The 11,538-nt window shown below is 43.8% G+C and overlaps 1 protein-coding gene across 1 annotated transcript in view; it reads left to right on the top strand.

The window, feature by feature from the left end:
* The window catches only part of HINT2 (histidine triad nucleotide binding protein 2), a 32,331-nt gene continuing 20,793 nt past the window's right edge, over positions 1-11,538 (top strand). The window contains exons 1-2 of the mRNA XM_030191872.1: positions 1-114; positions 5,496-5,651. Coding sequence (XP_030047732.1) covers positions 16-114; positions 5,496-5,651 — 255 coding nt within the window. The 5' untranslated portion in view covers positions 1-15. The remainder of the gene's footprint in view (positions 115-5,495; positions 5,652-11,538) is intronic.

Below are 11,538 nucleotides of genomic sequence, written 5' to 3'. Positions count from 1 at the left end.
TTTTGCCTGCTCAATATGGCGGCGCGCTCCGGTCGCTTCCTGGCCCCGGGCTGGGGGCTGCTAAATTTGGCTCTCCTGCTGCCCCGTCGGGTGCAGCCCTGCCTCCAGCTCCAGGTATTGCTGCACCCCCCCCCCCCCCCCCCCCAATAGGCCCTCCTTAGCATAGTGCACTGCTGCGCTGCCTCAAACACCTCTCTCCCCCAGCCAGCCAGTGCATGACCTTTGCCCCGGTTGTGTTCCTCCCAGTGTAGAGCCTCTGCCTTACTAGGATAATATTTCTTGCAAGAAGGTGACTATTGCCTGGCTCCTCCCCCTCCCCACGCATGACCTCAGTCTGGCCCCATTTTGCCTCCCACCTTGTTCAGTCTCCTCTGTCTGTAGCGCCTTTCAAGGAGGCTTTTTTGACAGGAGCTGAAGCCACTGGGCGGAGCTTGCCGCCATATTGGTTTCTCCAAAACAGTAGCAAACTTGTCAGGTTTTGTATTCTCCCTGTTAGGAAGCTATTGCAGAGCTGCCAAGTTACCCATTCTAGGAGGGAGACTATTTGGCCAGCCCAGTGTAGTATTTGTAATCAGTGCTACAGGTCCCACAATGCACCAGGATGAGGTTGGCAGAAATCCAGGACTGGCCAAAATGTCTTCCTCCTGGAATGGGTACCTTGGTAGCCCTGGTATTGGGGGTGGAGGGATGTTGGGGGGTTGGGAACTTTCCGAGGGGTCTGTGAAGGAGGGAGGCTTAATAATGTCTTTCTGTCATTGCTCAAGAGCTTGCTTTGTTATTTTTAATGCTGTATTATAGATTTCAGTGCGTATTATAAAAGGGGGTGTTGTTCCAGCAAGGAAGTTTCAGGATACAAAACCTTCTTGGGTGTCAGTCAGCTTCTTTCTCTTGGAAAGGGAAGGGTACTGCGGCTACCCCAGCAGATGCAAAAGAGCCTTGAATGGGTGAAGACGCTCCATGTGTGTCCTTGCTATAGGCAGTTTAGTCTTTCCAATAATTGTCTTCTATGCCTGCTGACAGTTCCTCTGTGCACATCTGTATGCTGCACAAGCTGACGTGTTTTTGGACAAACCAAGATGGCGGCTGCAGGGGGAATCGGCTTCAACTTTTTGACATGATGCCGTAAAACTTCCTTGGTGCCTTTTTTCCACCCCAGCTGCATCCTCTCCTCTTCAGGTTCTGTGCTTCAGTTACATTCCTTCTTCTAGTGCACCATTATTGCCCCATTCAAACCTTTCCCATAGTGTGACCTGTGCCCCTGTTTCCCAGATGAGTACCTCAGCCACACTTAAGTTTTAATCCCAGAGCTATGAAGAGTTTCATGGACTGGACCTGCTCATAGTGCCAAAACTTTGAGGTAATCTTGAGATGTCCCATTTAAGCTACACTCAGTGAGTCCAAACCCCAGGGCTGTGAGAGGATCCTGAGGCTTCATAGAGGGATATGGAAGGGCAGGGACTGCCTCTCCATGTTCAAGTGTAAAGCGCTGCGTACGCCCGGTAGCGCTATAGAAATGATAAGTAGTAGTAGTAGTAAGGTACTGGTGACACCCCTGCAATATTCATGTACTTTTGTCCTCCCTGTTCAGACCAGTGACAGGTCTTTGGTCCTTTCCCAGTGTTCCTCGGTCAAGAATGGAAAAGGGCTTTATCTCTGAATCACCAGGATGCTGCTGTCACTAACAAAGAGGGGACTTCCTGTTTCTGACATGCCCCAGATTAAACGCAGATCATCAAATCCCCTAGTACTTCCTGGTATTGACAAAGTTATATGGCTTATGATTTTTGGTTAGAGCTGACAGCTTAGATAAAACACCCCCATGGGGAAGCTGAGGTTTATAGTTATAACGGAAAAACCCTGAAAGATGACCCTTCCTGTCTTGCTCCTATGATGTGACCTGGCAGCTACCATCTCTGCTGGAATGACATCATCATAACAGGCCACTGCCAAAGGAGCACTCCAGGGCCCAACTGCAGAGTGCTGTGAGCTTCCTCCTTCACCCCTGCTGTCCAACCTGACTCTGAACCTCACTTGCACTGCTAGAACAACAAAACAACCACAGCTCAGGATTATGAATATGTTAAGTAAATTTTAAGGAATTATTATCAGGAGGAAAAGACTTCGGCAGTCAGTGGGCTTGCAAAGAGCAGTGTCTCATATGGTTTACTCTGACCAGTGCCAAATGCAGCCTATTGTGACTCCCTTCTCTCTCACTGCTCTCAAAAACCTCCTATATTTTCTGTGTACTTTCTGTTTTTATATAGTGCACAAATTTCACCAAAACTATAAGCAAAATACCCAAATGAGCACTTATTTCAGAAAACAGAAGTCCCAACGGAGGCCAGCTGTTGGTGTGCACGTTTAAAATCTTACAACTTAGCTGTTCGCATTTAGTCATATCAAAACGTCTCTTCCTGGCTTAACGCTTGTTCAAAATGATGATTGCACTTTCCGAAAATGCCATGCTCAAATATAGCACTTCCTGTATTCAAAACATCATCTCTCTATATAAAAAGCAACACCAACGTTCTATGAAGCCTCCAGCCGGAAGTGTGAAGGGGGCGAGATATCCGGTTTCCCTATGAGTGTCTGCCCCGCCCTCTCTGTAACACAGTCAGTGAAGGAAAACAGCAGAGCACGAAATCAAATCGCTGGCTCTGTAACAGTGAAGGACTCAGAGGGGGGGGGAGGGGAGAGAGGCCAGAGGGCAGGGACACACACACTCCCACATGCACACAGAAGAAAACATTGCTAGCCCCCCCGTTTCATTTGCATCAGAAACAGGGCTTTTTTACTAGTAATGTTATAATGCTGATGTTCCTTTGATGTAAGAACACAAGAACAGCCATACTGGGTCAGACCAATGGTCCATCTAGCCCAGTATCCTGTTTTACAAACAATGGCCAATCCAGTCACAAGTACCTGGCAGAAAGACCCTATTAAAACCTGTCCTTTCACAGAATCGTATACATGTTCTTTTAACATATCTTCAGTTCTATAAAAAAGCTGACCGTTCAGTACTATAGCTCTGTCCATTCGGTTCCACAGAATTCAAACGCCAAATCCACGATTTGTGACATTCTTTTTTCACCGTCTCCCCCACAAGTGTGGCCATGGGGTCGGATGAGATACATCCAAGGATATTGAAGGAGCTCAAGGAGGTTCTGGTGGTCCCTCTTAAAGATTTGTATAATACATCCATGGAGATAGGGTAGGTTCCACAGGATTGGAGAAGGGCAAATGTGGTTCTGTTCTGCAAAAATGGTGACAGAGAAGAAGTGGGTAACTGCAGGCTGGTAAGCCTCATTGGGTGGTAGGAAAAATTATGGAGGCACAGCTGAAGGAAAGGATAGTACAATTCCTAGAATCCAATGGCTTACAAGATCTGAAGCAACATGGTTTTACCAAAGGAAAATCATGTCAAACTAATCTGATTGATTTCTTTGACTGGGTGACCAGAGAACTGGATCGCGGTTACATGGAAGATGTGGTCTATTATGACTTCAGCAAAGCTTTTGACACAGTCTTCAAAGGAGGCTTGTGAACAAATGAAATGGGCTGAAGTTAGGACCCAGACTGGTGAACTGGATTAGAAACTGGTTGACTGACGTACGTCAAGAGGGTGTTGGTGAATAGAATTCACTCGGTGGAAAGAAATGTAAGTAGAGTGCTCCAAGGATCGGTAGGGGCTGATTCTATTCATCATGTTTATATGTGACATTGCCTAAGGGTTAGAAGGGAGAGTTTTCCTTTTTGCGGGTGACACAAAGATTTGTAATAGAGGGACACCATGAAGGGAGTAGACAACATGACAAGTGATCTAAAAATATTAGAACGGTCTAATGTTTGGCAGTTCAAATTTAATGTAAAGAAGTGTGGAGTGATGCACAAGAGATGTAGAAAACCAAAAGAATTGTATTCGCTAGGGGGGTGAAAGGCTGATAAGTACAGACCAGGAGTGGCAGAGGATCTCAAGGCAGCGAAACAAATGTGACAAGGTAGTGGCTGTAGCCGGAAGGATGCGGTTGCATAGAGAGAGGTATATCCAGTAGAAGAAAGGAGATGTTAATGCCTTTATACAAGTCATTGGTGAGGCCCTGTTTTGGAGTATTATGTTCAGTTTTGGAGGCTGTATCTCGCTAAGGACATCAGAAGACTTGAGGTAGGGTTACCATATGGCTCCAGAAAAAGGAGGACGGATTGAGCCAGCCGGGTTTTACTTCCATTGCTTTCAAAAGCAATGGAAGTAAAACCCGGCTGGCTCAATCCGTCCTCCTTTTTCTGGAGCCATATGGTAACCCTAACTTGAGGTGGTTCAGAGGAAGGCAACAAAAATGATATGGGATTTGTATCAAAATACATATGAGAGGAGTCTTGAAGAGCTCAGTATTTATTTTATTTATTCAGTAGGATTTCTTAACCGCCTTTGGGGCCCTATTACTAACCGCGTAAGCGTTTACACTTGCCCAACACACGCCAAAATGGACTAATGAAGAAGTAAGGCGGGTGACGTGACCTGAGCCACTGAAGTCCTTTTTCCTCCTTGTACTTTTTTAATAGCAAATTAAGTGTTACTTGCTAGTTCTGTATAGTCACATCATATAAAAACAATAAGAAAATACAGGAGGTTTTTGAGACCGATGAAAGAGAAGGGATTCATAATAGGCTGCATTTGTTACTGGTCATAGTAAACCATATGTGACAATATTCTTTGCAAACCAATTGTCTGCTGAGGTCTTTTCCTCCTTAAAGCTTACTTAGCACATTCATACTCTTGACCTGTGGTGGTTTCTCATCACATTTTGAGTTTCAGGATTTTCTCCAAGTAGTGTTATTAAGCTTTTGCACTGCTAGAACAGGTTCAGCATTCTAGTACCTGCTTTTGCATCTTAAGTCCCATGTGGCTGGAGTGAAGAAGCAATTATCTGCTACGTTTGACGCAGGTGTGAGATATGATGGTGGGGGGGGGGGGGGTTGCTAGGAACAGGATAGATGCAAAGGGAGAAGAATGGGAAAAGGGAACTGGGAAAACTTGACAGGATTTGATGTCTTGCCTCACCAAATATCTCAAGGCAACGTACAACGAAACAGTCAAACTGCAGAACTTGAAATGATTATCCAAGAAGGGGTTCGGAGGCTCGCTCGAGTCTGAGAGTGGTGGAAATGGGTAGAAAAACACAGAGAGATGGAGGGGCTGGTGCTAGTGGTAGGAAAAGGGGACCTGGGGCTGGGAAAAGACGTTTGTGGAAAACTTTGAGCCGTGGAATGGAATCTACCTAAAAAGCCACAAAAATCTCCCCCCATACACAAAGCAAATATATCGATAAACTCCTATTTTTAACTCTCAGGAAGCACTGAATTGCCTAAAAAATAAACCTCTAAAGTTTCACTTGATAAACCCCTAGATCAGATGCCCCAAATATAATCTCCTACAGTGGTCAGTGGGACCCTCCCTCTCCGCTTGCCTCATCTGCTGTGTTTTCTTTCCATACCAGAGATGTGCATCCAGCTCGGGAGGCCATGATGACGAAGTATCAAAGGCTGAGCGGGCCAACAGAGCCCAGAGGATCTACGGGACGCAGCCCCTCACCATCTTCTCCAAAATCATTGATCGCACCATCCCTGCTGATATTTTCTATGAAGATAAAAAGGTGAACATGGGGTGGGGGTATACTACTACTACTTAACATTTCTAGAGCGCTACTAGGGTTACGCAGCGCTGTACAATTTAACAAAGAGAGACAGTCCCTGCTCAAAGAGCTTACAATCTAATAGACAAGTGAACGGTCGGTCCGATAGGGGCAGTCAAATTGGGGCAGTCTGGATTCACTGAACGGTAATGGTTAGGTGCCAAACGCAGCATTGAAGAGGTGGGCTTTAAGCAAAGACTTGAAGACGGGCAGGGAGGGGGCTTGGCGTAAGGGTTCAGGAAGGTTGTTCCAAGCATAGGGTGAGGCGAGGCAGAATGAGCGGAGCCTGGAGTTGGCGGTGGTGGAGAAGGGTACTGAGAGGAGTGATTTATCCTGTGAACGGAGGTTACGGGCGGGAACGTAAGGGGAGATGAGGGTAGAAAGATAGTGAGGGGCAGCAGACTGAGTGCATTTGTAGGTAAGAAGGAGAAGCTTGAATTGAATGCGGTATCTGAAGCATTCAACACAAAGGGATCCTACTTATGCAAATGTAGCATATATCATTCAGTGCAGAAAATGTAAAGCAGGATGCTATGTTGGAGAGACAGGACAAATGCTAAAGACAAGAATCAACTAACACAGACATGATATTAAACACCACTGGGGTAATATTCAGCTTGCAGTGGTAAGTGACTGCTAGCCTGCTTCCAGCATGGGCTGTGAGCCCAATTCTGGGTGTTACCACTTGACACATCTCAGCCCATTTTCAGATTACGCTGTTATTGTTTACAGCATCATGCTGCTTGTTTATGTTTGCAGATAAGGCTCCTGACAAAGGCACGCCTGCCGAAACACGGCTGTGTTGAGCCTTTTGACAATTGGCTTACATCATTTTTGAGGCAATAAAGACCTGATTATTAGGATTGGCTTTGGTTTCCTCTTTTTTGTTCCCTCACTCCTGACTGTTGGCCTATCTTTGGGCATCATTTTCAGAATCTATCTTTCTGTATGCACACTTTTAATGCCTGTATGTGGTCGCACAAGTTTATAAAAGCCTTTTTCTGAGTACAAAACAGGCTTTACCCACAGAACAGCTTTTAAAACAACAGCCCCATAAATTACAAAATGACTTGCTGCTTGAAAAGAACTATTCCTGAGGAAAGATTAGAGCAAGATAAAGTGATTTTACTGCTTTTCTTAATCTCCTGTAATCTCCACTTGCTGGTTTCACTATTGCACAGGCTTCACTTGTGAGCAGTGCCAATAGTTGCACCATCATTTCTTCTTCATATTGTGGCTGTATGTAACTTGCTTTGAGCGTAATCCAAAATCTACAAAATAGGGATGTGCTTTATTTGAAATGACATGGGAATGTCCCAAGTAGTTTTAAAGCCAAAATGACAAGAAAAAGCAGAAATTTCATTTTTCCCCCATGTCTTCAGTAGTGAGCATTATTGCTCAATAATGCACACTATCCAGAAGTACCATATTGTGCAACAGTGCACACAATTGTGCAGTAGGAGGGGAGTCAAAGATTAGAGCAGTGGGGCTGACAACCAAAGTAAGTCTGTTTCAAATCCCACTGTGGAGCTCTTTGTGATCTTAGGTAAGACACAACCCTGTGTACCCTCAGGTTTAAATTTACCCCCCCCCCCTGTTTACTGAGCTGTGCTAGTGGCTGCCATGCACTATTGCTGACACAGCCCATTCACTTTGAATGGGCTGTGTTGGCATTGCGGCGCAGATTAGTAAACAAGCGGATTAGACTGTAAACCCTCTGGAGACAGGAAAATACATACAGTACCTGGATATAACTTCCCTTGAACCAGAGCCGTAGCGAGGGGAGCTGACACCTGGGGTGGGTCGCCGCTGCGCACCCCCCTCGGGTGCAGCATGGCACACCCTCCTCCCGCTGGAGCGCACCCCCCCCCAGAGCGCATACCTGTGGCAAGGGACGGGCGGGAGGGCCGATCCGCCCCGACTGCACGCCACCGGGGCGCGTCGGCTCCGCGCCGGCCCACCGCTCTCTCTGCCCCGGAACAGGAAGTAACCTGTTCCGGGGCAGAGAGGGCAGTGCACCAGCGCGGAGCCGACACCCCCCAGCGGCGTGCACCCGGGGCGGACCGCCCCCCCTTCCTACGCCACTGCCTTGAACTACAAATGAAAAAGGTGTGAGCTAAATTCAAAATTCCTTCCCCTCCAATAGGGTTCCCTATTCAAGCAACAGTGTGTATTATTCAGGGGTCATTTTACTAAGGTGTGCTGAAAAATGGCCTGCGGTAGTGTAGGCATGGATTTTGGGCACGCACAGATCCATTTTTCAGTGCGCCTGTAAAAAAGGCCTTTTTAAAATTTTTGCTGAAAATGGATGTGCAAGGGAGTATTCTCCCCCCTTCATTGAGGGACATGGATGGAAGAATACATCACTGTATTATGTTATCCCTGTGTTGCATATATATATGATTAATGTACAACAATACAAAAATCTCCCACCATACACCAAATATAGTAACATAAGAGATGACGGCAGATAAAGACCTGTACGGTCCATCCAGTCTGCCCAACAAGATAAACTCATAGCATAAGGTATGATGTGATATTACTTATGCTTGATTTTGATTTGTCCTTGCCATTTTCAGGGCACAGACCGTAGCAGTCCACCCGGCACTGGCCTTGTTCTCCAACTTCTGAAGTTGTCATTGAAGCCCCACTCCAGCCCATCCAAATCTGTTTAGCCATGAGCAGGGCACACACCATAGAAGTCTGCTCAGCACTGGATTTGCTTCCCAATTACTGGTGTTGCCATCTAAATGTTACTAAGCTGGTTTGGTCAGATAATCCGCAAGAAGCGGAGAACACGAACGCCCCAAGAGAGAATACAGGTATAGGAGAAAGTGGGATGTTTGACCACGGAAAACCAAAGACTGGAGGGATTAATTCTTAAATCAGTTGTTTATTGATGAGAAAAAGAGTCGACACAAACGGGAAAAATAGTGGAGTATTGATGATAAATTGAACCATTAATTTTTGTATTTAAGGAATAGAATAAATTTAAGATACATTTTTGATAAATTAAAAAAAATGTTTTTAAAAAAGGTGTTAAAGGGTATAGAGTGCATTTTATTTATTTTGTAGTATTTGTATCCCACATTTTCCCACCAATTTGCAGGCCCAATGTGGCTTAAATTTGCCGTAATGGCAGTTGCCATTTCCGGGTAAACAGAATTACAAATGGTATTGCGTTAAGGTGCATACATACATGGTAACATACATGGAACATAACATATATGGAACAAATCATGGTATATATATATATACCATGTGCGTACATACATGGTAAAGAAGAGAACATTATGGTATTGCATGAAAGTTCCTGAGTAATACATTGGATTGTAGCATACTTTAGGTCATCGACTATATAGAGACTCTATTCGACATAAGGTTTAAAGTGGTAGTGCTTGATCGTTAATAGCAGAGAGGTTAATCAGTCTTGTGATAAGATTTCAGTTTTGTATAGGTTTTGAATGTATGCAAAACCGACAAACTGTATGAACTGATAAACTATGGTTGTAAAGGTATTATTTATTTGTCTAAGGGACAATTTTTGGGGGCTGATATTGAAATATAATGTGGAATTATTCAAAGGAAGGGACGGAAATCAATTTCATTATTTAAGCCTTTAGGGGTTAAGGTTTGGAAGTCATAAATAAGCTTCTGTATTTTATGTATGAATACACATATAAATGTTGTATGATTATGCTTAGAAGTATGCACACAAAAATTGCTATTTCCTTTATCTGACTAGTTTTTCATTTGATTAGTTCTTAGCTTGTAGTATTACTATTATAATTTGGTCTATATACAAGGATTTTTTTAAAACATTTTTTAATATTTATGTTTACTGTTTTATTTGCAATCCTGATTTTATATTAGAAATAGTCATTGTCTTTTATTAATCTATACGTGTATATGTATGTTTTGTAGACTCCTGATGCAGGCCTAAAGGCCGAAACACAACGTTTGTGTCGAGTCTTTTTTTCATTAATAAACAACTTAATTAAGAATTAATCCCTCCAGTCTTTGGTTTTCCGTGGTCAAACATCCCACTTTCTCCTATACTAAGCTTGTTTGGTTCCAGGCCTTCCATACAGGATTCCTTTGTGTTTATCCCATGAATTATTTAATTCTGTTACCGTTTTCATCTCCATCACCTCCCACGGGAGGGCATTCCATGTATCTACCACCATCTCTGTGACATTATTCCTGAGTCGGCCCCCCTGTAATTTCAATTCATGTTACCTAGTCCTTCCACCTTTCCGTTTGTGTGTGGATTAATACTTTCAAATATTTGAACATCTCTGTCGTAACACCCTTGTTTCTCCTTTCCTCCAGGGTATACATGTTCAGTTCATCAAGTCTCTTGTCATACATCTTGCTATGCAAACCCCATTTTCTTTGCTTTTCTTTGAATCGCTTCAAGTCCTTTTACATTCTTGGATATACATTAAAAACTTTGAAACATCTTAAATCCATGAAACAACTGAAATCCATAATATAAAATACGATATAAACTGCTTATTTCTAGGATAAACGTACAAAATGTACTGTACTGTTTTGGGATCAGCTTCTTGTTGATATACAGGTGGAAAGGTCTTATAAGACCTTTAAGGTTAAATTGAAAACCTGTTTTTTCATGTAGGTGTTTGGATTGTAGCTGAACTCTGGTTACCTTATAGGCCCCTGTTGAAGATCTCTGTGTTTTCAGCTTTCCAGTAGCTATGGAGTTCGTTTCTCTTTACTTACTATATATTGTAAACCACTTTGACCTTTTTTTGATAGGAGGTATATCAAGTCTTATTAAACTGTGAACTGTAATATACTCCTATCACTATCCTTTTCTTCTTTACACATGGAATTTCTGTCGATAAGGATTCCAAAGTCTATTTTGTGTCTTGCAGAACTTTCAGTCTGTTTGATTTAAGGTCCTCTTTGACATACAACCCTACTCCTCCACTTAATTGATCCACCCTATCCCTGCAACATTTATTTATGTATTTATTACATTTGTAACCCACATTTTCCCGCATAGCAATAGGCTCAATGTGGCTTACAGGTTCCGGAGAGGAGAGTACCAACTCCGGGAATATATACAGAATGGAAAATAGAGTAACAGTAGGTGCAAGGAAGCTGATAAGTCTCCGGGGATGGGGCTACAGCTTCTAGTGAGCAATACAGAGTAGGATAAGGGTAGAAGTACACTTAATTATAACTGGAGTGGTAAAATTTGAAGTAATAGGATTATGTGGAAGGGGTATTGTTCATTTCTTAGATTGAGACTACCAGACCTGAGAAGGTACAATGTGGCAGCCCTGTTACGCTGGATCCATGAGCTGATTACAGGACATGGATTTTATGCCCTCCCGGGATTCTGGGAAAGTTGGTGTGGTTTGAATGACCCCTTTACAGTATTAGAATCATGGGTAGTGCAGGGTGCAAAAAAGACAGTGGACAACCTGTATGTGGCAGCATTGCAGCTGGCATGGAGATGGTGGAGAGGACAAGGAGGAGCGATGAGGGGAACCAGTCCCTTTTTGCCGCTGGTAGGAAACATGGCTTTCCCGACAGGGATGGGAAGATCAGTGTTTCAGAGTTGGCAAGATAAGGGGTGCAGATTCATAGGACAATTTAGGAAGGATGGAGATGATGTCTTCCCAACCTTTGACATGGTCAGACACGAACTGCAGATCCCTCGCTCCCAATTTTTTGCATATTTGCAAGCGCGAGATTACATTTTGAGCATGGAACGAGGGAGTAAAAGCCTCACCCGTTTTACACAACTAGATTATACATTTATGCGGATGACGCCTCTATGTAATAAAATGGCAGGGTGGTACCAGGTGATGAGGGA

This window comes from Microcaecilia unicolor, chromosome 2 (assembly GCF_901765095.1).
Source record: "Microcaecilia unicolor chromosome 2, aMicUni1.1, whole genome shotgun sequence".
NCBI classification, from domain to species: Eukaryota; Metazoa; Chordata; class Amphibia; order Gymnophiona; family Siphonopidae; genus Microcaecilia; species Microcaecilia unicolor.
The sequence above is the reverse complement of the archived record's forward strand: the minus strand, read 5'-3'. Positions and strand labels throughout refer to the sequence as shown.